The sequence below is a fragment of the Styela clava genome, chromosome 11 (genome assembly GCF_964204865.1).
Source record: "Styela clava chromosome 11, kaStyClav1.hap1.2, whole genome shotgun sequence".
Classification (NCBI taxonomy): domain Eukaryota; kingdom Metazoa; phylum Chordata; class Ascidiacea; order Stolidobranchia; family Styelidae; genus Styela; species Styela clava.
The window spans coordinates 11,928,077-11,955,615 of NC_135260.1; the positions used below are offsets into that span (position 1 = coordinate 11,928,077).

Genomic DNA, 27,539 nt, shown 5'->3' on the forward strand with positions numbered 1-27,539 from the left:
AGTATGGATGTACTTTATTTGAACTGTTTGTTATAAACCTGTTGCTTTTTCCTCTGTTTGATTCGATTTTCTTCCATCAGAATTTTTTCAGCAATACGAATGTGTGCATTGTTCTGTTTCTCTGCAAAAGCCCTGGTCAGAATAGAAAGTAGGATTTTGAGAAAAGCATTTAATTTGAGTAATAAGTAACAATTAGAAGTTGGTATTGTTGTTTCTAATAGTCCCAAGAAACAACACTGAGACGCCAATTGTGTTGCCATCGGCTTTGCTAAAGTAAAAGTAGAGTGTGCGTGATGCTTTCATTCTTCGTATTTTGGGAATGGTCAACAGGGTGGCTAACAGCCTTGGAAAGAAGGCCACCAACCATAACAGGATTGGGACCCCTGCTCTAGGCCTTCACGCCCACAGAGAAATACACAAACAAAAAGTTCATATTCAATTCACTGCTTCTAAAAAATATCCACAGAATGAGCTTACTGAAAAAAAAAAATCAAACTTTCTCACATAACACATGAATGTCAATTTTCATGAAAACTAATTTTTGTAGCATTCTTACTTAGAACAATATTTTTATTGATACATATTAAATACAAACTAACTTTGCTGCAGCTTCTTGTTCAATCAATTTTTTTCTTTGTAGAATGACTTGATCAGGATTTCCACCTTCATTTAAAACATGTAATCTCTCTTTATCTTCCGCCAACTTCTTTTCACGTCGTCGAGCTCTGTCTCTTGCCTACAACAAGGAAACATTAGCAAAAAAAATATTTCAAATTCAATAAAAATTCACTGAGAGATGAAAGACAAAGACACATAAAATTTAATAAAAAAAAATTTGAAAGAATTTTTATCTAATAACAATCGTTAGTTACTTAGTTGAAATCAGTTCACAAAAATCAGTTTTGCTAGTATGGCTTAAGACAAGCATATACTGAAACATGGAGTATACTATTTGAAAGTATGTCACTCTTTTCAGATCGGCATATCCTGCTGAATTTATTACAACTCTTGTAAAGTAGCAAGAACTTGACTCCGAATCTGTATTGTCAAAAATTACGACTCCGACAACAACTCCAAGCCCTGAGAAAATTAAATTTTCTTCGGCATATGCAAGCCTCCTTTAATATAACGTTCCGTAAAAATATTTTTTTCTATCACTACCAATTCTGACACCAATAAAATTTAAATTCCATCAAAATTTCGTCCAAAAATCCAACCAGTTTGAAAATACGACCGAACCCCAGGAAAAATATGCTTAACCCTGACTCATTCTACAACATTTGTTGAAAAATAACAATACCTTTAGTCAAATTTAAATATAATGATGTTTCAAGAAAATCCATTAGTAGTTATATAAGTCATAAGATGTATAAGTTAAATTCAAATTAGGACTGACATTACCTGTAATGCTTTCAAGTTCTCATGTGTTGATGAAATACTTTTCTTCAATTCCATTATACTTTTCATTTTTTTCTCCATAAATTGTTGTGCGGCATAATCTTGAACATTTTGTTTACGTTTTATCTTTTCTAATGAATGCTGTTAAAAGTGAAAGTAAAGTCATTGCAATTTTTATTAGGCTAGACAGAGTGGTCCAATTCCAAATGAACTCAAAATTATTAATGTTTCAAATCGAAAACAAAACCATTAAACAACGTGTCGGCCAAATTTGCTATCTAAAAATTCTGTTACTTTGAATGTTTTTTGTTGTTAAACTGAAAAATATTTAGTATTAAATTAGTTGGATTTAAAATAAGTGAGAAGAAACCCTAATTGTTACCTGGTAGTGTTGAATCAAATTGTTTTAGTTTAGAGGCCGGTTTGTTTCCAACATTTCTAGTATTTATTCCATTTTTAGTTATAGCTCTGTACGTTGTTCCAATATACAGACAGGTTTATTGTACTACAATTTGCCTACAAAGTCTACAACAAAAATCATACCTGCAGAAACTGTCTAGCCTTGGTATTGTTAATAAGAGCATCTTGCATTTTTTCATTATATGCAACTTGAGCATCTTGTATTTGTTGGTTGTATAATCTGAAAGCATATAAAATCAATATTTAATGCAGTATTCAACAGCGTTGAGAAGGCTTGAGCCAGGAACTTGACTCGAGTTGAATGCGAGTCATCTTCTATCAAAAACTTAAAGTTACTCGAGTCATCAAATGGAATGACTCGGACTCATCATTAACTAACTGTCCGTGAGACTTAACTCTACTTGAAACTCGGATGACCTATATTATTGGTTTCCAAAGTGCTCCATACGGAGCCCCAGGGCTCTGTGAGAGAAACCCAGGGGCTCCGCGAGCTATTTGTTTACTTATTAAAATACTGACATTGCTCATTTCGCAACTGTCTAAAAAAGCAATATAGACATTAACAAATTTGACAACAGCAAACACAAAGCACTAAGCAGCAAATACATCCAGGGTCATCAAATAAAGTGAATAAATAGTTCAATTTATTCAGGAACATTAATCAGTGGATGACAATGTGTTTTATGTTTTTTATAAGTTCATTGTGGGTCTTTGTAAATAAGAGTCAACCTCTCCACAGACTCCATAACACCAAAAGATTGAGAACTCCTGGACTAAAGTAATATGCATCTCAATTATAGTACTTCATTTTTGCAATTGATAAATTTGAACATTGTTATAACTAACGTACATTACTTGGTTCAAAATAACCCAATCAAAGAGCATAATATAGCCATTTAAATGAGTTTTGATTTGATGACTTCACTCACTAACCTCAGAATTGAAATTCATAATGTAGTTGTATTTCTGGAATAATATTTCATGTCATTTTAAATCTGAGATGCTAAAAATAATGTAAATTTTGAATTTTTTCACCAACTGATTGAAAAATGTATACTGAACCATGATGTATCAGTCATTTCATAACCCAGTAGCTCTGTTTGTATAATTGATTTATTGTATGAAATATATTCATCTGAAGCAGTGGTTACCAAATTTGATAGATTGAGGGCCAAAATTAGAAGCGGGAAGATATTTGCGGAGTCGGAAGAGAACGCTCGCAAGGGATCGATACCGGTACGAATAACTAAGATACGGGTATAATTGAATTGTGATGAATTTTGGGTGTGATAATTCGTAACAATTGGCTGTATCTATGACGCAAAAGGTAAAAACCTAAAGTGTCAAACTATTTCATCTGAGTTTGGCGGGCGATATTAAATCGTTACATAGGTCGTAATAGGCCCGCGGTTTGTAAAATACTGCTCTAAAGTTGTCATACCTCTCAGTGTTTCTCCACAATTTTCTCTGCTGCATCAATCCATCATTTTCCTTCAACAATCTATATTGTGCCATCATCTGCTTATGATCGTTGACTTTTTTTTCTTGTTCTTGTACTTTTTCACCCAAATCCATATAATGACGTTGTTCTAAAGCTACCTCCGATAGAGCAAGCCTGAAGGTATATTGAAGGTTTGCAATTAAAAATCGTCAATTGAAGCCTAAATTTTTGGTATCTCTGGCTCCAGCTATTACGGTAAGCTTGGCTCCAGCTCCAACAGGACACCACGGCTCCGGCTTCTCAGCCCTGATTGTAATTCTTTCACGTCAGGGTTCAGAAATTTCTAATTGACAAGTTAAATCGTGTAACAGCTAGTGGGGTTTTTTCATTTCAAAAGAGGGGGTTCCGACCCCCAACATCCCCCCCCCCCTCTAGTTAAGCTTCTGATTCATACACTACACATCGACCAGGGTATAAAAAAAAATTTTAAATGTCACCTATTTGTGCTTTTTGCTCGGAACAATGCCCTTTACAAGCAGCCAACAGATATCCACTGATAGGTATGGGGCTATCATTTTTTGAAGGACCAGCACAATTTATCACACAATGGGTGAGATGATGGCATGGGTTACGAACCCGGGCTGACCTGGAAACCTGCAATGACAATGCAGTCAAGACTAATGCTCAAACATCTAGGCCAGCCCATTGCACCCACAAATTCGCAAAACCGAGAAAACTGGATTGTGAGTTCGATGGCACCCTATTTTTAATAATGGCTGTTACCGCAGAACTTTCCTCAGAACAAAATTGTGAAACATTTGGGAATAAAACTACTGTTTTAGTGTGTTAAAGAGGTTTTTCTATATGATATGAAAGCATAAAACTAAATATTTCCACATCTCAAATTTGTTTTGTGAAACACTTAAAACATGGAATAGTATACTCACTCAGCTGCTTGTAAATTAGCCTTAACAGTTGTTTCAACATCTTTTTCATTTAATATTTCAGTCGACAATTTTTCAATCTGTGACAACAAGCGAAAATAGGAAGCATTGTTTCCAATAGATTTCATGGTTTCCATTTCTTCCTTCACATTCAATTGTTCTTCAGTTAAGGCATGTATCTTAGTACGACATGCATTCAGTTCCTCTCTAAAATCAAAATCAAATATTGAACATAGATTCTAGTTAAAATGTATTTGATTTTGAAACTGTGGCCCTCTTTCAAAGACTCTCAACACTTTGTGGCCCCCCGATTTTCAATAAAAAAATTAGTTTTGTTGTTGAGAGGTTTCCATCAGTTATCTTATCTTCCAAGTTAATAATAAAAGCCAGCAACTAAAAATAAAAAAATAAATGCATTATGGACAAACAATTTAACAAATTAGTCAATTTACTTTAAATTATTGTGGTCAAGTGAAGGCTTCTGCATGCGGCCCCCAGAGAAACGATCCATGGCCCCCTAAATGAGCCCCGGGAACAGTTTGAAAAACCCTGATAATAATATTTTGATTTAAACCTATTCAGGTGCAGAATTAAATATAATATGGTTTTAAATTAAATTTTAAACCCGAATGAACAAAAGTTAATTGTTAGTCACTTCTTGCAAATACATTCTAAAATATTATTTTCAAATGGAATATTCTAAAATGGAACATGTTCAACACAGAAATTGTATTCATAGAGATTGAATTTTATATTGTAGAAATGTTAAGATAGGCCATTTAATCATTGGCTTCCTACATTTATGAAAAATTTTCTGGTCTGGTCTGAACATCGGAAAACAATTGTACAGAAACAATGATATCGGATATAAATAACTATGAGTGTACTCAATACTTGGTTAATTCTGAAAATCTGCATTTTACACCGACAAATTTGAGTGAATTGAATGCTACAGATAAAGAATACTAGTATAATACAGAATACTGATTAATCACAATCAAATTTAAAACAAACTCAACTTTCTTAAATTTTCGGCAATTCCAAATTTCAGCTAAATTAGGCTATATATTTCATACATTACTGACCAATATGTCAGCATAAAATTTTGAAATATAGCGAGAGTTACTAATTCGCATTCAATTTTTTAACTTTTAAATATTTCGTCAAGAATATGCACCTCGCTTTTAACACTTGAAACTCCTGGTTTTTCATTTTTTCTTGCAGCATATCAAGATGACGACGAAGCAAGAGTAGTTGCGACCTTTCTGCTTGGATATCACTGACACCTGAATTTTCTATAAAAAATAATAATGTAGATACCATAAAAATTTTCGATTTTCGATTGCTATAATTTTTTGGTGGTTCACACGAGTTCATCGCAGAGAAAATTGTCTCTCATTTAATTGAGTAATATTTTTAAAACAAGAGAGCAATGCTCGAATATATGGACACAAAATAACTTATCGTACCTCTACCAAAAAACCTTCCACTTTCGTGAAGCAAAACACGTCACGCTAGGGATAATAAAAGCTGTGTACCCATGAGTAAAAATTAAACAGTAAAATATCGAGGGATTAATAGAAAATATAGGTACAAATTAAAGAAATAGCCTTCTAGCAATAACAATAATCTTCAACCACTGAAAATTCTACAGCACTTAGTTTGTATTCAATACCTAGCCTACTTTTTGCTATTGTCATATTGTACTTTACCATCAGTGCAATGTACTAAGTAGAAGTGGAAAGTAGATGTTTGAAAAGGTCACAAAATGTCTTTGATTCAACCCAATATTATTTTCAGAACAATGAATTCTAGCCATATTATAGTTTATTCTAGTTTTGCGGTTCTCAAACTCCCATTATCCAATGCCCCTTCCTAAGACTCTAACGATATTTTGTGCAATAATATGTGAGCACATCAGTCTCATAAAAAGTATTGTCAATTTTATGTATTTATTATCTAATTTTCTGCATTAATAAACTTTACTTTATTTTTATTTTAGTTCCAGGGGCTGGCAAAAATATTTGGCCTTGCCAAGCATGACATAATGAAAAAAGTTTGAAGACCCATTGTGAAGGTAAAAAAGTGCTAATGCATAGTTAATAAACATACCTTCATTATCTTCAGTATATAAACCATCAGTAAAATATTCCTCTTCTGGTTCGCTGAACAAATCTGCAAATTCTGCATCAATGTCAAAATTTGACTCTGAAAATGTAATAAGAATAATTTTGAATAGGCTACTTGCTCTAAACAAGCCTATGCACAAGCAGTCATTGATACTTTTATGGAAAAGACTGAAATCTTCCCGGTTCGGCATTGTCTTCCCAATTTATTACACCTTGGGTGAGATGGTGTACATGGGATTTGAACTTTCACCCTGTGAGTGAGATACCATCATTGTTAGGTCTAACAAAATCAACAACTACACCACCATTTGGATATACAATTCAAAGATCAAATCAAACCTGATGACAAAGCAATGAAGAAATGAAATCTTCTGGTGGAAATATTCACCACTAATACAATGCTGTTTCCAAATCAGGCAAGATGGTGTTGTGGGTAAAGTTTTCGACTTTGTTTGCAATCCCGGACCAAAAAGATTATGATCCTTGATATTGGCTAGATATCAGTGGATGTTTTGACAGAACATCAATTGGAGCGGACAATGTAAATAAGAGTCATATAAAAAAGGTGTCCACCACTATGATCTTTTATACACATGATAGATGCGCTTTGACAAAGTTTCACTTCACGATTATTGAATTTCAATTACTAACTAGTAATTTCCAGTTAAAAATGGATGATGACTTAGTGGTAGAAGCCATTAAATATAACTATGATGGAATCACTGAGTAATGATTTTATGTTTTAACCGTTGCCACCATTCACTCTGAGTAATAAAACTAAGCATAAAATACCAGTCGGGCACCAATTCCAAGATAACCCGACATTCGGTTCAATAAATCGAACACTCAATTTGTCTTTGAAACAAGGCTATCTTGCACGATGACAGATGAGTCAGATCGCATCCTGCTTGTCTTAATGATAATCTAAATTATTCGCGACATGCGCCGGCGTAATGTGACCAAAATTTTTTTTTTTCTCTGAAAACTCTTGAATAAATTTTTCCTTCCGTGAATCAGGTTCTTTTTTTCCGAAGAATACAATGGTGACGTTTTGAGATTTCCCTTCCTTTAGTTTGTTTCGCAATGCCAGTTTGCGGATTTTTGCCGGTATGGGGGCTCAGACTGTCTTGTAAAGGAGAGGTTTGCAATCGCTGTTATAACTGATGTCTTTTTATGTGGGGGCTATTCTCGGAATTAGAGAACTGCGCAGAATACTGAACGGAAAAGACTCATTTCAACAACAAAATAATATTCATATATAGTCTATCAGTGACTGCTTGGTTTTCTGTTCAGCGTTCCGCGTTTTTTTACGAACCTTACAAAAATACAAAATTAAGGCATTTAAATACATACGCATACATATCTACTAACATAATAACAAAAGTTATCGATCATGAAACCAAGAACCCCAACAAATTGTGACTTCTGGGCTAACACTGTACACTGGTTGCTGGTACAGGTCCGATGACTGCAGAACTTACCAGATTCCTCGTCCATGTCAAGATCCAAATCCGTGTTATTCATAGTATACCGGTACTCCTCCATTTTGCTTCGAATATTGCCGCTCTACAAACCGACACACGAACCCACAGGAACGGTACAGAAGACCTGATGATGCTAAATAACGCTAAACGGAACGAGCGATCCTACGTTTCCAATGACGATAAACACCGGTTCGGTCAATCAAAATATTATTGCTCATGACCGCCATCTTTCGGTAAAGTTGTAACTGTGGATTGTCGCGTTCAACGACTTTGGTTGTTTCAACTTTCAAGTTTCGAATAAGCATCAGAAATCTTCAACGGTAAAGTATAGGAAGGATTTTTCTAGGATCAAAGGTCTGGGAGACATTCATAATAAATCACTTACTGTGAAACTCTTCTTAGCAAAATTCTCTTTGCGAAATTCCAAAGCATGTTCAAAGGGATAGAAGTGCTTGGGAGTCAGTCAGAAATGGTGAAAACTGCATTAGCTGCATGGTAACAGATAGATTGAATTTATCAGTTTTTGCTTCCATAAGAATAAGAAATGAACAAACCAAAAAAATAATGAAACCTCGATATTAGATTACTTTAAAAATGTTTATATCTGCAAATCGAATCACCACAACTGGTATAATTGATCCATAATACAACTGGATCTTTTTTTCATTTCGTCATCAGCTTTGCGCAGTGGCAGTATCGTAACCAATGGGGTTCATCCGAGAGAGAGAGAGAGAGAGATTTATTTTCGTCAACCAGAAAGGAAAAAAAACGTAACAATAAATAATGGTAACAAAAAATACACTTTTTTCGGTATAGACTGGAAGGAGCGATACGACCATGCGGTCATCGGAGTCAGCTCCCTCCAAATTTACGCTGATAAGTTCACAGTAAAATATGACTATTTGAAGTGGTTAAAATTCATGAAACAAAATTTGAAAAAAAAAAAAAAAAAAAAAACGAACAAAACAAAAAAATGGACTAAGCAATTGTTCGTGTTAACATCTATATATACAAACAAACAATTTGAATAAACATGGTAATACAGAAAAGTTATAAAACTAACAAAATAAATGTGGTATGATGCAACTAAGAAGCCCATTACTATTTTTCATTTGAAGAAATATTGCATTCATTTTGGACTGGGAGAATAATTTATGAAGGGGTCAGGTAAGGATATTACAAGCATTCGTCATGGATACATATTTGGAAAATATAAAAGCGGGATCGGGATGCTATTTATCGTTTTGATATTACATGTGATGTTGTTATCTAATTTACCTAAATTGCCTGCAATTGGGCTAAAAATTTCAATAGCCATCGACATGTGATGATTAAAAACAAAATGAGAAAATAAGAGAAGGGCTGAGGCGCGTTATACAAATTGAACAAAAAAATATATAATTATTTTAGCAAAGTAAATTTTTAAAAGATAAGATTTGTCTTTGAGAAATGAAACAGTTTGAACGAATAATCAACTATTACACAGACTATTATTTGAAAGCGAGGTCTAAGTCCCATGAATAAAAAACAAATTTGGCTATTGGACTACTATACTCAAATGTAATGTTGGACACATAACAATTAAGCCTCACATATAAAAATAAGTTTCCGGAGATAAACAAAATGGTACTCATAGTCATGTGAATATAATATTGGGAAACAATTGTATAAAGAGTGGAATCAGCCTTATAACAAGAAAGAATTTAGCCAGATGGATGACTAATACCACAAATACATATATAAGTACCAATTTATAAACTATTATATGCCCCAAATGTGAAAAAATTTTGGTAATCTTAATATCGAGTGGAAATTTGGATAAATAAACATTATTTGAAATAGAGAGGGTCAGCCTCTCAAATGCACAAAATAGACCTCAATATAAAGAATATGGCAAGGGTTCAGCCTCAAAATTAGACGGCAGTTATTGCAAATACACCAATGGTTCTCATAATATAAATATGAATAAATAAACTATTATTTGAATCAGCAAGGGTTTGCCTCAAAATTAGATGGCAGTTATTGCAAATACACAAATAGTATTCAATATATAAATATGAATAAATAAACTATTATTTGACTTAGCAAGGGTTTACCCCAAAATTAGATGGCAGTTATTGCGAATACACAAATAGGATTCAATATATAAATATGAATAAATGAACTATAATTTGACTTGGCAAGGGTTTGCCCCAAAATTAGATGGCAGTTATTGCGAATACACAAATAGTATTCAATATATAAATATGAATGAATAAACTATTATTTGAATCAGCAAGGGTTTGCCTCAAAATTAGATGGCAGTTATTGCAAATACACAAATAGTATTCAATATATAAATATGAATAAATAAACTATTATTTGACTTAGCAAGGGTTTACCTCAAAATTAGATGGCAGTTATTGCGAATACACAAATAGTATTCAATATATAAATATGGATAAATAAACTATTATTTGACTTAGCAAGAGTTTGCCCCAAAATTAGATGGCAGTTATTGCGAATACACAAAAAGTATTAAATATATAAATATGGATGAATAAACTATTATTTGACTTAGCAAGGGTTTGCCCCAAAATTAGATGACAGTTATTGCGATTCCACAAATAAGATTCAATATATAAACATGGATAAATAAACTATTATTTGACTTAGCAAGCGTTAGCCCCAAAATTAGATGGCAGTCATTGCGAATACACAAATAGAATTCAATATATAAATATGGATAAATGAACTATAATTTGAATCAGCAAGGGTTTCCCCCAATATTAGATGGCAGTTATTGCAAATACGCAAATAGTATTCAGTATATAAGTACGGAGAAATATACTATAATTTGAATCAGCAAGGATTTGCCTCAAAATTAAATGGCAGTTTTGGCGAATACATAAAACAGTACTCAAAATATAAATAGGATGAATAAACTATTATTTGAATGAGCAAGGGTTAGCTTCAAAATTAGATGGCAGTTATTGCAGATACACAAATAGTACTTAATATATAAATATGAAGAAATAAACTATTATTTGAATCAGCAAGGGTTAGGCTCAAAATTAGATGGCAGTTATTGCAGATACACAAATAGTACTCAATATATAAATGTGGAAAAATAAACTATTATTTAAATCAGCAAGGGTTAGGCTCGAAATTAGATGGCAGTTTAGATTAGATTGCAAGGGCACCAATGGTGCTCATAATATAAATAGCCTATGGATAAATAAACTATTATTTGAATCAGCAAGGGTTTGCCTCAAAATTAGATGGCAATTTTAGCAAATACACAAATAGTACTCAATATATAAATATGAGTAAATGAGGGTTTGCCCAAAATTGGATGATAGTAATTGCAAATACACAAAAGTATTCGATATATAAATATGGATAAATAAATTAATATTTGAGTCACCAAGGGTTTGCCTCAAAATTAGATGGCAATTTTTGCAAATACAGAAATAGTACTCATTATATAAATATGGAGAATAAACTATTATTTGAATCAGCAAGGGTTTGCCTCAAAATTAGATGGCAGTTATTGCAGATACACAAATAGTACTCAATATATAAATATGGATAAACATAAAAAACATAATAGTAATTTATATATGCTAGGATACAGAAGGTATCATGAAGTTTGGACAAAATCATACCTTCAGTACTTATCAATGAGATGCCTCATGAATTTACTCTTAAAACTATTATACGAAGATTCTTTGATCAAATTTGGAATGTTATTCCATATGTTTGGGCCAGCAATTTTTATAGATTTTTGCACCAGGGTGGAGTTTGTCCTTCTAACAAAATAAGAGCCTCTGCCAGCTGAACGGGTGTTATAACTATGGACATTGCTGCAACTGGTAAAATAATTGTTAAAAGCAATGGGCAGCATACCGAATTTGAACTGGAACATGACTTTCGCCACTTCAAGTTTATCACATCCTCAAGTTTAAGGATGTTCATTTTTTTATAAATTGGTCCCAAACTCTGTCTAGAACGAGCACCAGTCATCAATATCAGGGCACGGTTTTGAAGAACAGATATTGTTTTGAGATGGGATTTGCATGCCGAGCCCCATGCCACAATTCCATATTGTAGATTAGATGAGAGTGGAATAGTGCAAAGTAAACAGTTCTTAATATACTTTTTGGCACAAATCGGCTTAATTTAGTCATTGCACCAATAGCTCTAGACAACTTGCTTGCTAGATGGTGAATATGCATTTGCCAATTGATTTTACTATCTAAAATTACACCAAGATACTTGACCGAGTTGCAAATAGTTAATACAGAGTCATTCAGGATAAACTTTGGGATGAAGTTGGAAGTTTCTGGGTGTTTGTTACAGTTAATTAACATGATTTGTGTTTTGTTAGGATTTACTGTAAGCTTATTTAAAGTGAGCCAATTGGATATATGAACTAGTTCATTATTAACTATACGCTCCAAGTCTGTCATATTCGCGGCAGAGAATGTAGCGCTAGTGTCGTCTGCGTAAAGGTTTATTGAAGCTTTAGTGGCATTAACTATATCGTTGTTATGGATAGGAAAAAGGGTAGGTCCTAATACAGAGCCTTGAGGGACCCCAACAGACACAGCTTCTCTCCGAGATTCCGAACCAGCCAAACATACAAATTGGCATCTACCTTCTAAGTAACTAGAAAACAACTTATTAGCAACCCCACGAACACCATAATGATTCAATTTACTAATTAAAATATTATGATCCACGGTATCAAAAGCTTTTTTTAAATCCAAAAATATACTGCAGCCTACTACACCCTCATCTATAATATTATAATATTTACTAACAATGTCAAGTATTGCATGAGATGTGCAGTGTCCATTGCGAAAACCAAACTGATCATTATTTAAAATTGAATTTTTTTCTAAAAAAGAGTTTAATCTTTTCAATAATAATTTTTTCAAAAAGAGTCGAAAAGCAGGATAAAATTGAGATAGGGCGATAATTTGAAACATTATCCTTGCTACCGGATTTATGAACAGGAACCACTCTGGCAATTTTCAAATGCTTCGGAAAAATTCCTATAGATATAGAGGTGTTGAAAAATCGACATAAAATTGGACTAATAATATTTTTCAACAGTTTAAGCATATAGATAGATATATGGTCATGACCCTCAGCCTTTCCAATTATAAAAGAATTACAAACTATTTCTATTTCATGAGGGGTGGTCTCCTCCAAGAACATAGATGATTTGTTAGGTGGATTCAAATACTTAAAAAATTCATATCCATTATTATTGGAAAACGTGGAAGCGAGAGAAGGCCCAATCTGAGAAAAATATTTATTAAAAAGATCGCAAATGCCATCTGGCTCTTGAATTAAGTTGTTTCGAGTCTCATCATGTAAACAGTTTGGATGAGATTTCTTACTTCTTTGACTAATAATGGAGTTAATAGTATTCCAAGTCTTCTTCGTGTCAGTCTTATGTTTCTCAAAGCATTTAGCATAATAATCATCTTTGGCCCTACTTTTAATATGACATAGAGTATTGGAATACTTTTTATATTGTTGCTTTTCAACTTCAGTGCCATTTAAAAATAAAGATTTACACATTTTGTTTCGAATTTTGGCAGAACGTAACATACCAGGAGTGATCCAGGGTTTTCGCATCAACCGGCATTCTTTCCTACTTAATTTTCGCAGTGGGGCATGTTTATCAATTAAATATTGAACTTTGTTAACAAATTCATCAAATAATATGTTAAAATTATCTACACCTATTTGCGGAGGCAAAATTTCACTGCTAAATATAGTCAGGGCTTCATTTAAAAAATTTTCAGGATTGAAATGCTTCATGTCTCGCTTCATATCAGCTTCATGCTTGGGAGCTGTATGTTGCATGTTAGTCTGGCAGAATATAGGAAAGTGATCAGTTATATCATCAAATAACACAAGTGGCTTCATAGTCTTATCAGTCAAATTGGTATACATATGATCAATTAAAGTTTCAGAATTACTGGTTACCCTCTGGTAGGAATTGTGATTAGTGGAATTGTGGCATGGGACCGGAGCATATTCAAATATTGCTTCGTGAAGTTTGTATTTGCAATCAAGTTTATATTTATGTCTCCAACAATGAAAAACTTTTTCTTACCTTGAGATAGATTGTGTAGGCTAATTTGAAGATTATTTAGGAAGTCGTGGGAGTCAGAGTTTGGATGTCGATAGAGGACCCCAATGGTTAAAGAAGTAGACTTAGCAGATGTTATAGGAATTTCAACCCATAACTCTTCACAACCAACAACATTTAGATTATAACAACTTATGAAATTTGGTGAAAAGTAAGATTTTAAATACAATTCAACACCACCAGCATTTGTAACTGTTGGTGTATGGTAGAAGTCATAGCCTTCCATATCTACGTTTGAGAAAGGATCAGTTTTTAATTTGGTTTCTGAGACTGCTATGATGGATGGGGTGGATTCTAATTCGTATACAAGTCTGGACAATTCATCTACATTTTTTTGTAGGGATCGAATATTCAAGTGTGCTATAGTGACTGAGTGTTTATCAGATCGAGTGAGGGCAGTTAGTACATCTTTTCGATCAAAAAGCGAAACACAATTTTCTACATTTTCAAAATCAAAATCAGTGATATTCAAAACCGTATGTTGTAAATCATTACCACTAAAGTTGGGACTATTATTAAATGGTGAGAGGAGATTAAAACATGCATAACAGTAGTTGGAAGCCCTGGGCACTAAGGATGTATCATCTATTGAAAAAGAACATATAGTGTGTGTTCTGTAACCACAAGTATTACAAATAATAAAATGATCTAAACATGGATTATTACAAGAGGCACAAATGGGTATGGTCGACATTTTAAAACAGTTATAAAATATACCCACTTAATTGAAGGCTGTTCAATCCAAATTTTTGAAGATCAGCCAGCTTTGTGATAGCAATTCTCGGAGTGTCCTTGTTTTTTCTCATATATATATTCCCATTTGTGGTCCAAAGCCGTTCGTATTTATTTGTTTTTCTTGATATGCGAGCGCTGTAAAGCAAGTTATTTCGGAAGTCCGTTAGATTCTCATTTATGTACAGAGATTTCATGCCCTTTATTCCAAAGTTTTCAATGCTTGATGTAGTACGCTTTTTATCTAAAAATTCATTTCTTTTATTCCTGGCGGTAAATCTCACAATAATTGGAGGGATTTTTGTTTTGTCGCGACGGGGGAGTCTGTGCGAAACAGATATGTCACATTTTTCCACTTTGATATCCAAAAGTTTTCCCATTGCCATGACTATGTCGTCTGTGCTTTCACCTACTGTGTAAGGGATGCCATGCAATTCCAAGTTTTCTCTTCGAACATACTGAGCCAAGTCCTCGAAATCCTTGTTAAATCTATGTTGAAGGGATATAACCAGTGCTTCAAGTTCTTTGTTTGACGCTGTTAATTCTGCTACTTTGTTGTGGAGGTCATTTAAGTAACTCTTTTGAATTTCAAACTCAGCGTTAATAAAATTCTGGCTGGCTTCAACCACTTGCACATCTTGCTGAAGAGCATTATTCACAGCATGAATGCCATTCAGGTCTTCCATCAGGGTATTCACTTTGCTCATCAGGCTGTCAGTCTGCTTAAACATGCCTTCTAAGCGATCAGCCATTTCACGTGTGTTGTTTAACACGGATTCGTCTATTTGGGTCGAAATTTTTTTATCATGTTCGTGTATTGATTCTTCCAGAAGGTCCTTGATACTGTCTTCAACTATAGCTTTGATTTCAATTTTCAAATTTTTAGTTATTCTTGCTTCCATAAGGTCCAGCTTGTTTTTAATTTCATCGAATTTTCCTTCCATTTTGTTCGATTATTGTTAGTTGAAAACTATTACCAATACCCCGCTTTGGTGGCGCAAGCTGTCACCCAAGGCAATCTGTGTAGGGTTCTGCGGAACCTAACCTATTAGACATATACCCGTACGATCCTCGGAAAGATAGCGACTAGGGAGATTTCATTTCCTGACATACCACTCTGGTTTTAAAGAAGAGATAACGCATCACGTTTCTGGTTGCGTCTCAAGACACGATATTATGTAAAATCATAGTAGCATTTAAGGGATAAAAACGTTATAATAAGAATATGCTCAATTTAATTTTACAATATGTGATTTAATAATGTATACTGGTAAGCAGCAACTAACAACAACGCTTTCACAATATTCAAGACATACATCTGTTCATTTCTAACAATTTCTAAAAGCTGGCATCTATTCGAAGCAATTGTTTTATTGATTACAGCGATTCCCTTTTGGAAATGCATCATCCAGTAGTTAACCCACAGAATGCTTTTATAGCATCCGGGAATCAGGTGCTGCATTGCGCTATATTTCTTCCACGCATACAGCGCTGTTTGGAAAGCAAAATATAGAAACCCAACAGTGAGGTTCTGGATGTTAGTACTTTCATTTACTGAAATGGCACTTTACCAGTTTAATAGCAGAGGAAGCAAACCACTGACGTGAGGGTTACAAAATGAACCACTTCATTTTTTTGGTGACCATTGCCTGGTACCGGTCTGGTGATGCAACCGTCACTCGCGGCAATTTGTGTAGGGTCCTGCGGAACCTAACATATTAGACATGGTTTATTTTAGCATGCCGGTGTGAAGCAAACGGGTAGCAGACAGGTGCAACGCTGTCACAGTGTTTACGAAATCGTGAGTTCAATTCAAGGCAGATGAAAGCCGAGTGGAATTCATTTTCAAACTCTTTTAAACCACGAAAAGATAATCAAAACCATGTCTCTAACCCAAGCTACTGAGTTTCGTGCACCGCAGCTGACCATTTTTTGGCTTTTCGAAATTTTAAGTATATATTGGATTTATGTAACGCGTTTAATGTTAATGTAGCTTATGCAGTGGAATTGATACATTTTCGGAAATAAGAGAACCTGTTGTTAGTGAGTTCTATACAACAAAGAACATGTTCCGTTGTTACCAGTCTAACATTGATTTAATAAGAAACATGTTTTGAAAACATGCGATTCAAAAGTTGAATAATTGAAATTAAACACTACCACGAACTTTTTTTCAAATTCATTTACATAAATCAGTATAGATGCTGCTTTAAGTTAAAATAAACTTGTTTTGTATCAAAATATTCATTTTGTGTAATTCCGTGATAATTATGGTCGTATTTCCATGTCATCACATATGAGACAATTCATTCATAGTACTTTATCATGGATATCTTTTCCTTGTGCCGAGTTGGTCTTAATCAATGAGGCTTACTGGGCCTGGCTAACATAAGTGTATAACTCGTTGCTTGCAGCAATTTAAAAAGACTATTGATCGCACAAAAATTTTTTATACCAGTATCCGAATTATATTCTAAATATTGCTGAGTATCGATTAAAAATGTATGCTAATCATGTACTCATCGGTGTCATTTGATTGACAACTTGTAATATGCGGTATGTTAAATCAACTCAAGAAAAATATTCACTTACTGCAAGATTTTTTCTTTTAATTGTTCATAAAATTGCTCAATATTGACTATATAATAGTGACAACCTCTAACACACATGAAAATGAGATTGATTTTCATTCTAATGAGGTGTTGGCTTTCCTCTGTAACTATTGGTCCAATAGATTTAAAATTTCGAGTGATTTACTGATGCAGAGTCAAATTTTTTTTGTTTGTTTTTTATAATCATGGGACATCTTCATATGGAATCCGATGCAAGTAGTTTACCATTTTATAGACATTCAGTAAACCGTTAGCCATATTATTCATCTGGTTTTAGTATCGACATTTGAACACGGATCCCACGTTTATATTTATCCTATGACTCGGACCGGTTCTTGTTCTTTTCTTACTATAGGTAAACTTACAACAGACGCATCCAGTGAAATAAAGCTACAAAATTGCCCAGGACACCATGTAATAACGGAATATAAAATAGTGTATCATTTCATCGCAAGTCTAAGGAGTCTAATGATCCGGATTCCCCAACAGTAGATTGTGTATTCAGCTCTGCTTGCTTAGGTTCGTCACATCGGAAGAGCAAAACTGATATCTGTGGCGTTGCGATTTCGATATATTCGTGAGCTCGGTGATGTACGGCACTACCAAATTCACTTCCAGCAGCACAATGCCACGTTGGACCAAATTTGGCCTCGAACGTCTGATTGTGAACAAAAAAAATTTGTGAGCATTTTTGACAGCCTATGATCAAAATAGTGGCACAGAGAGGGGTGTGGTAATTCTCCGGACGTATATAGATAGCATCCAGCGTGTTTGTTTATTCAAATTTATTCACATTCGCCCTGTTTTCTGTGGAATCAAGCATACAGATAAAATTGCAATGTAAGAATTGTTAAATTATTCCTCGTTTATTTTTTAATAAGCCAAATCTAGTCACCATTTTGAAGTTTCGAACATCCCATCAGCCTGAATAATTCAAATTTATAATTCGAAGAGACATGTTATATTTCGTCATCTATATTTCATGTAATGCGTGTGTTGCTAAAACAGCGATAATTTTGACGAAAATACTGAATATTGTAACAGTGAGAATAATGTGGTTATTTCAACAAACTTGCACACCTGTTTGACATTTTCAGCAATGTCCTCTTCTAATTTATATTGCATCACAGCTCTAACAGCAATTTCAGTTGCTGCTTCTTCCATTTCTGGATTCATACTAGAAAATGTCACCATTTTCGTTGTTCTTTTATTGTCTGGATACATGAGGTTTCTAGCCAAGTGCTTAAAAATATATTACACTTGATTAATTTACAAAACATTCTCTTCCTATGTATAACGAAGTCGGCACAGCAATTTATTCACTTCTTTACCGCTGGTAAAATTCGGTTTATCAGTGCTGATACAGTGGCAAAAAAAGGTTATTTGTATTGGTTTGATGCCACTTCGGAAAACAGTAAACCTCATTTTTTCCCCTTCCTCCTAAATTTATTTTTATCATTTTGAAATTTAAAGCCCAATATTTTCGCTTATAGCTATAAATATTATTTTGCACTAGTTTTCAAATTGTCAATACTTCATAAATATGGCCTTTTTAGGACACAGCAACAATTGTTCCTTCGCCCACAGTAAGCTTTGGTCTCCAACTTATTCCAAAATCGCTTTTCTCCGTAGAAAAAAATATGTCTGAACATGGTAAGAATTCCCTCAGTTTATAACTCACCTATTTCATTTATCGAACTCAATTCACATCGCTTATTTACGGAAATGAAAAAATATGATAAAAATGTTCTTACTTGCTTTATGGTTTTTGCCATACGAAAGATATCTTGCGAAATATCTTGCGAAATATATTTATGGCAAACTGAAGAAATGAAGGCACTAGTAGATGATAGCATGCTGCAATAATATGACGAGGAATAAACAGCATTCATATCAGAAAATTGATAGAAACTCTGGTTCCTCCGTATGGCACTGATAACATTGATCCGAAGCATTGCAATCATGCAGCATAAAATATTGAGAATGCCTGAATAAAATTTTATTTATTATTAAGTTATTATTTTCGACTATAAATTCGAAATCTTGTTTGCTATCAAGTCACTTACCTGTAGCAAGCATCAAACGAGATTGAGATCTGCTCGATACCAATTCCTTTACGATAGCTGATTTTAAATCATGATCTCTCGTAGATAAGAAGCATGATATCACATGACAACAGGATGGGAAAATACTGATAAAAGTTAACCAAGCAAAATCAGTTTCATCGTCTTTTAATACTTCAGCTGTGGAGGATTGGTCTGAGCATCCAAGTGGAGGTGGTAGGGGAAGACATTCCATCATTGCTGTGGTACATATATATAGTAAACAAAAACAAAGACTATGTCCTAGATTTCGATAAATGACATTTTAGTGAGTAGCGGTGTCGAACTATCAATCTCGAAACATCCTTAAATAGAAAGAGGTGAATAATCAACAATTATAGATTTGTCGCCAGTAGATATCGGTTGACGCCACCAGGAATGCATGCCGAGTGGATGTGAAATCCATGAACTAAGGTTATTGAAAAACTTTTGGCATAGAAATTTCCCAAAAAAGCGACAATATTTACAGTGAATGAATAAAAACTATAGGCGTTTATATGCCATAAACCTTTCTTAAGTGCTATAGACTGGCCAGCAAGTCCAGCGGTAATAAAATAAGCAAAGTGAACTAATATGGTATTGTATGCCAAGATACCGCTGCTGCCAAACTCAACAAGTCTCTACAGATAACAGAGTGCTTTCGTGAAAAGTGTTAAACACTACAAATGGCTAATGTTACAAATCAAACCTATTCAAACTGATTGTCAGAACAGTGCAGAATCCGGAATAAGTTAACAAGCTTATTAATTAAACAGTCGCAGTATAATCCCTGGCGAATCTTTCGATGGTAGTGACCATTTTTGTTAACGTTTTTTGCCCAGTTTTGATATTTTCAGAGGGTGTAAATCTCGACACCTCGCGTTAAACATATTGCAAAAAAAAAGAATACTAATCGAAATATGTTAGACAACAAAGTTATAAATACAGTTCCGTATCTTTTGCCCACCTGATTTTTTTCGCCATTTGGCCCAGCTATTTTCACGGAATGCCACGATGGCTAAACTCATAGCCACGAACCCCAGGATTCCACAACATATTGTACTGGAGTATGGCCTTTCGCGTACAAATTTCATCACATCTTATACTCTCGATTGTACAGTTTAACTCGAATTGGAACTTCTAGAAAACCGGTTTACCCTAAGATATTATGACGTCACAGAGGACAAAGAGCATTGTTCATCTGTTTTCCACAAACGAGAAAAAGTCAACCACCCAGAAATATGATTATTTCCAATTTTATTTATACCAAAGCATGTTGTACCAGGCGACGAAAAGCGCATGATATTGCGCTAAATTGACAATAATAATAATATTAATTAGAATCCTAAATATATCAGACAAAATAATAATAAGTAAAAGAACGAATAATATAAATACCAAAGTGAGAATGCAGTGAAATACGAAAAAGAGAGAAGTATCGACTTTGTCGTTCTCTCATATTATTTTCTCTCCTATTTCGAAAAAGCACTCTCGATCTTTGAAGGAGTAGAGATTGAAAAAGCTCGAAAATAATAGAAAAAGTAAAAAAGGAGAGAAAAATCAAAGATGTTATGGGGCATGTATATCAAAAATAAGCTAAAACGCTTTATTGATGGAAAATAAAAATAAAAGAAAAATGTGGAAAAATTTATCATAGTTAATTCCATTATCATTATAAATTCAACAGTATGTCAGACAGAATAACTTTTTTAAAACGGGAATTATAATACTTGATATCCTGATATAAGTTGATATAAGTTGATCAAAATTGTAATTTAACTCCAAAATAATTGACGAAGACGTTGTGATAGTATGTTGGAAAGTAACTGGATCAATAAAAAAAACGAGCTGAATTAACCAAAAATTCATGGCATGAAATAAGAAATATCTATTAGCACCTTAAATACTTCCGAAAATACAGAAAAATGCTGATGCTGAAAATAAAAATGAGTTCATTGAGTACAGACTAAGTTGCCCAAAAACGAGATAGATTGCAGGTGTTTCATGCACGTACTTGATTGTGAATGATGGTTTGGTTGTGGATTTGATTTAAATCAAGTTAATGAGTTTGGACATCATCTCTCGCTATTTATTGGATGATATCAAAAAACCAAGTTTTGAAGTGATCATTTCATTTTCATAATTTTCTATGAGGTAGGAACAGGGGAAAACCTTTAGTAATTCGGAAGAAACGTGTTTTGATTTTAGATGAAAAGGTATTTGTTGGTACTTTTTTTTAAAGTCCAAGCAATAATTCATGAGCTGCGAGTACTGGTACTTTTAAAAATGGATTAAAGTGTAATCCTTGAAATTTGTATGCTTTTGACAAGTGTAAATTACCTAACTTGAGTAAACTGTTTTGGCAAAAAATGAGAAAAAATTGTGCCACTTTCAGAATACATAACATTGTGAAAATAAAAACGTCTGGTTATAGTCGATGAAACAACAACAAAAAAATAGAAAAGTGGAACTTTCAGAGTAAAAAACAAAATATGGCAAATTAGATTTGAGATCAACTATCAAATTTTTTGTATGTAAACAGCTTTTGGGTTATGTTTGACTTTTTCGTTTTACATGTGATATGAAAGGTCCATATTATGATATTTAAATAGTTCTTTCTTTTATTAAGTTATTAACAACAAATAATTAACAGTCGCCAAATACAAAAGAGGATTTAGCTAGATTTTCATTATTTTCAACCATAAAATGATTTATTCATCGGAAATTTGAAAAATAATAGTGAAATTTTTATCAAAATCAACTTAACTAAACACTAACTGAGTGTTTTGAATGTCAACAATTTTTTGTGTAGGATACATCTGAAAAAAATTGTAAAATTGACTACAATAAGAGATATTTAAGTAGATTTTGCAACTATGAGTGAACGAAAACTAAACAACTGTATATCATAGAATTTGCAAGAAACTTCCGTTTTTTTTTAATAATCACTGATCAGCTCTTTGTAGAAAATTAGAAGAACTCATTCATGTAATTCATTATATTACTAAGGAGTATAAAACCCATCTATCTGGTAACGGAATTATCTGAATTCAATGAAAACATAAAATAACTGCCATCGACGGATTTAAGATAAATTTGGGTTCAGAAACTCACCAGACGGACAAAAATAAATACTGTGGATGGAAACGTACAGCAGAAGTTCAAGAAAAATGAAAAAATTAGGAATAAAATTAAAAAGAGAATAATAATAATAAATACTCATCAAAAGAGAGTTCAAGCTACAAAATTAAAAATGTAGTAACTAATGACACTGATAGAAAATTAAGTAAAATTAACTAAAATATCTTAAATTTGATTGGCTGAATAAATGTGCGCCAGTTCTGCATCATACTTACATTGAAAACTAACATTTTATTTTAATTACTTCAAATTGTCAGTGATGTTAACATTTATTTTAATAGTGCAATGAGTTCATAAAAAATGTTACAATAAGTGCAACAATTTGTTTCAAAGTAAAAAATGTCAAAAACAATTCTGATCAGCGTGGGCCATGTGTACTGCTTATGCAGCTGGCCATTTCGGAACGGATAATCGTCAATATGCCAGGAAACAGATAATGGTGTTTAACGCACTATTACACTTAAACTAAACATTGGAGAAAAGTTGGATGTGCCTTTGTGTGAAATATAGGTGCGCTTTATTTCGCACTGCATTGTCATTTTCATTTTGTTTTTGAGGATTGTTTCATTTGTTTCAAATTTGGCGCCATTAGCGTCCCATGTTTATAGACTCGGCGCAGTGTTTGTAGTCTCTGCCCAGTCTCTATCTCGGTTTTCAACTTTGTATCTCCCTCGTTTTGACAACAGACGATCTTCAGATTTATTCTATCGTTTTGACGAATCATCCATTTGTAGACGTTCAGTTATCGAATAATGAAAATATATCGTCTTCGTTAGGTTCTCCCACGTCATTCACGCCCAAATAGTCGAACAGATCATTGGTGTCAGTGTTGGGAGGCAAAATCTGAAATTGGAAATTATTTGAGTTGCATAATTCGGCGTATTTGTAACATGTAAACTTAGTAATTGGCCAGAAAAATAACTAGAAGTAATGAAATAAGCAAACAAAACAGACTCACTGATGAACTTTAAAAATATTCTGTTAGCAGTTATGAGAGATATCATCATTACATCGATAAACAAATGTGTTAGAATGCTTTATTTCGACTAATCCAATATTCTAAACCATCTTAAAACTGTATACAAGTAAACGCTCATGCAACAGAAGCGACTATGTTTAGATACTCGGAATATAGAGATAGATGATGGGCATCGGGTATGAAGCTGAACCAAATGATCTTTAGAGTGCGATGCAACGCTATTAGGCCCAAAACGATACGTATCGACTGAATCTGAATTGTAAGTGGCTCATACTTACATCTAAAGACGGTATCTTGTCATCATTTTCCCCGATTCCAGATCCATTTATAACAGCGGCTGGATCGAACGACAATTCAGAGCCTCCTATTGGGTTTGCCGATGTCATACTGGAAGATGGATTTGTTGTCGACGACCCACCGGTCATTGAGTTCGTGGTATTATTAGGTCCTCCTTGTGGGGACAATAGTTCGATACCATTTCCCGGAGTTGTTGGATTACCGGGTGTGGTAGGTGCTGTGTTGGAAGGAGCCGACATTGTGTTACGCAATCGTTGTTGATCAGGTGTAGGTCCCCGTTGATTAGAAAATCCACCGGAGTGTTGTGGAAGTTGACTGTTACTATTTGATCTCACCAATGTATTATTATTGTCAGAATTGGTTGGTTGATTGCTCATAGGTCGCGGAATCTAAAAATTACAAATAGGGAGAATATTGAATAAACCATGTCTGTGCAAAGAACCTTCAGAAAATTATTAGGGGATAAAAGTCGGTAGCTGTAATCGGAGTCGATATTTTTCAACCCAAGCTAGAATTAGAATCCAAGTTTTTCCAAATCGGAGTCAAGAGTTAAATCCGGGATTAGATTACGAGTGATTGGAAGACGTGAAACTGAGACTTTCCGTCGCGTTAAAGCAGTAGGCATACCAAGTTTTATATCCTAGTTACAGAATATGTTCAATTTCCCGTTACTTTCACATTTTTCTTTTTATATTTGTGTTCTTTTGTCGGAGACCATAATAAACTAAAGTATGAACTATTAGCACCCATTATACAACGATACCGTGTTCGATAGAATATTTCTGATTTAGGCAAATAACTTACATTAGGTGAATTTCTGTTGTTTGCGATTGCGTGGTTCAGTCTTTTCTCAATCGTCACCATGTCATCCGCTGCTATGTTTTCCAATTGTAATGGATTCGCTCGATGCAGGGTGCCACCATGGTTGTTCATGTGAGGCATTCCCATAGAGTTTCCTGGGGACATAACGTTAGTATGGCCCATGCCTGATACCAGTCCCCCGTTCATCATGGGCCCCGGTGTACTTGACATACCAGGACCAGAACTCATGTATCCATTGCTACCGTTGTTATGGTAACCGCACCCACCAACAGATTGAGGAAAACCAGAACCTAATGGATAAATAACAAAATGTATATTAGATACCTAGTAGATACACACTTTATTAATCTGATTCGATATTTAGTTATAAAGCAATTTTGACAAATCTAAAGATGATATTACGAAAGCGAATACACAATACCTGAAGGTTGCATGTCCGGGGTCATTGTGAGTCTTGTAGGCGGAAGTGGTGTCATTTGTGGCACATAACTTCCGGGACTTGGTAGGTGATTGAACATTGTAGCAGGCGACATTCCAGTACTTCTGAATCTTTTATCTAAAATTATATGTAAAAATTTTTTTTATTTGCAGTCAATATATTGATGCTAAGGAGTCTCTGAAAGTCTACGATCCGATATTTCTCCCAAATTTCGCCGTTTTCTTTCAATTCGTGGGAACCCTATGACATTAGACTTATAAAGCTGCTCCCATGTGTGAACAGTTAAAAAGAATAATTAATGTACTAACAATTACAGAATGTAAGCACAAATACACACATAGACATGGTATACACATGTTACCAAATTCTAAACAACATCAAAACTGAGTATAATAGAGCAACATACTCGGTGGTCCCTCATCGTCTACGTTAAATGAAGGTTCTCTCTTGATCGATAGAGCCGGTTTCCAGTTACATGCTTGATCAATGATAACTTCCATATCTTCAGGATGAGATTGCTTCAATATTCCCCAAATATACTGATCGACTTCCAGACCTTCTAGTAATGCACTTTTCCTGCAAAATCGAAAAAGTTCTTTAATGAATTTTCTCGCAAAGAGGCTACAAATAAGACACATTTCTATGCACTGACTGTAGTACCCACTTGTATTTGATACCAAACAGAATTAACGGACTTACCGCAATTGTGACTTGCGATGACAACATTAATTGGCGCTTACGTAGTATGTGCACCAATATGCCACACAACCTGAACCATGTTCAGGTTGTGCGCCATCTTGAAGCACTACTACGGGAGCACCCATTAATTTAAGGTAAACTCACTGAGATTTGGTGGTTAACTCTTTGGCTGTTATGTATTCGTTCGTTACTTTCGTCTTTTTGCTTTTTATTATTGAATGTGGCGCATAAAATATCTGGTGGAAACGCGTTAAAAGAAAAACTAGGTGTTTTCAGACCGAGCAGATACCACAAATGTTGAGATTCAGAGGGTCAAAGACCAAGAAATTTTGGGAACCATTGTTGTAAGGCGATATTGTCGGAATTCACTAAACTACTGAAGTATATGGTTTTTCAATATTTAATTCACTCACTTGCATATTGGGCATCTCCACGTCCGCTTATCTGAATTAAGCTGTAGATATGCTTCCAAGTCAAAACACTGTAAAAAAAATTTTTTATTATTATTTTGATATTAATGAATGATCTAAATAGTTTCATTTGATTAAAATTAGAGAAATGACAGATTTCGACGGTTTCATTTTCCTAGTTCAACCAGGCGATCATCAGTCAAAGTTGAAGAATTCAAGAATAAATCTGCATTATTACATTAGCTCTATGTAAGGATAGTTGTACGGTCTCAGTCGTTATTAGAATGGCCTCTTCTGTGGAAGGCATATTCAGCTGCCATTGGAAAGTTGGGGTCAACCAGAGTTTACTTGGCAGATACAATATTTCAACAACTGCCCTGGCACACAGATTTGTTCTTACAAAATCAATGCTACGACTTCCCGTAAAAATACCAATTATTGATTTCTGTAAACCAGTGATAAAAATCTATTATAATAGTCCAAACGTTTATATTCAAGAAACGCACAATATAGCCATGCTTGATACGCGAATATTGACCATTTCAATTGAAAAATATATATAAATTTATTGAATCAAATGCGCCAAAATATCTTTCAATCTTGTTATAATCAGATCATGATCAAGCGTGTCGCTTAGCTTGAGTTTCGGTTTCAAAGACATAACTTGGACGTATACGTGATCAAACGTGTAGTAAACCGTATAATCTATCTTGCGTTGAATACCGTGCATTAAATTATTTATAAGAAAGAGCCTGTTCCTAATATGCATTAGTCGCAAAAAAGCAAGATCATTAACCCGTTCATTTAACACAGGCTGTGGAAAGGTGGACGTGGCAATTAAATAACCACGTAACAAGCATGGAATATTGATAATTAATACTACGAATACGCGATTTATCTTCGAGATATACATGGTAGATTATCTAAAAACGCGGATTAAAACAAAAATTAAAATTTGCTTTGCTGTCTGTCGAGACAAAAACAATCGATTTTTGTTCCGTGCGAAAATATTGGTTTTATGTTGCGTCGTTTACTCGGCGAAGATTAATAATCGCAAGACGGTAATAATGTACACCAAAGGTGAGCCGAAATATTTCCATATCCAAATAATATGTCGAGTTATCTGGAAAATGTCCCACTGTATGTATCCAAATGATAATTAAGATTTGATATTGTGATTTACCGGATTCGCAAAATTCTCGTAATATACATATCTACTCCAAATGAAATACTGATATTCAATATGATTTACCCCATTTGCCCAATATGCACCCACATCTGCACCAAATGACGCTCTTAGATTTTTAATATGATTTTTATAAAAGTGAACGTGCATTTTTTGATATTCATATCCAATATG

The 27,539-nt window shown here is 34.0% G+C and overlaps 3 protein-coding genes across 4 annotated transcripts in view; all 3 read right to left on the reverse strand.

Annotated features, from left to right (window-relative positions):
* The window catches only part of LOC120347712 (cilia- and flagella-associated protein 74-like), a 38,845-nt gene extending 30,862 nt beyond the window's left edge, over positions 1–7,983 (reverse strand). For both annotated transcript variants that reach the window (XM_078118076.1, XM_078118075.1), the window contains exons 1-9: positions 7,814–7,983; positions 6,316–6,411; positions 5,381–5,498; positions 4,207–4,410; positions 3,260–3,433; positions 1,942–2,038; positions 1,402–1,539; positions 600–736; positions 39–132 (exon numbers count right to left, since the gene is read on the reverse strand). In XM_078118076.1, the coding sequence (XP_077974202.1) occupies positions 39–132; positions 600–736; positions 1,402–1,539; positions 1,942–2,038; positions 3,260–3,433; positions 4,207–4,410; positions 5,381–5,498; positions 6,316–6,411; positions 7,814–7,877 (1,122 nt within the window). In that variant the 5' untranslated portion in view covers positions 7,878–7,983. The remainder of the gene's footprint in view (positions 1–38; positions 133–599; positions 737–1,401; positions 1,540–1,941; positions 2,039–3,259; positions 3,434–4,206; positions 4,411–5,380; positions 5,499–6,315; positions 6,412–7,813) is intronic.
* A 9,732-nt stretch (positions 7,984–17,715) lies between these two features.
* On the reverse strand, positions 17,716–20,509 carry LOC120347740 (uncharacterized). The gene is made up of 5 exons (XM_039417811.2): positions 20,360–20,509; positions 19,378–19,614; positions 19,066–19,298; positions 18,392–18,553; positions 17,716–17,969 (listed from the first exon to the last, which is right to left on the reverse strand). The coding sequence occupies exons 1-5, from the start codon at positions 20,484–20,486 to the stop codon at positions 17,757–17,759; spliced, it is 972 nt and encodes a 323-aa protein (XP_039273745.1). The 5' UTR covers positions 20,487–20,509; the 3' UTR covers positions 17,716–17,756.
* Positions 20,510–20,638: 129 nt separating this feature from the next.
* LOC120347299 (zinc finger MIZ domain-containing protein 1-like) overlaps positions 20,639–27,539 on the reverse strand; it is a 40,438-nt gene continuing 33,537 nt past the window's right edge. Inside the window, exons 15-20 of the mRNA XM_039417211.2 lie at positions 26,183–26,250; positions 25,477–25,646; positions 25,053–25,187; positions 24,614–24,921; positions 23,791–24,198; positions 20,639–23,376 (exon numbers count right to left, since the gene is read on the reverse strand). Coding sequence (XP_039273145.2) covers positions 23,272–23,376; positions 23,791–24,198; positions 24,614–24,921; positions 25,053–25,187; positions 25,477–25,646; positions 26,183–26,250 — 1,194 coding nt within the window. The 3' untranslated portion in view covers positions 20,639–23,271. The remainder of the gene's footprint in view (positions 23,377–23,790; positions 24,199–24,613; positions 24,922–25,052; positions 25,188–25,476; positions 25,647–26,182; positions 26,251–27,539) is intronic.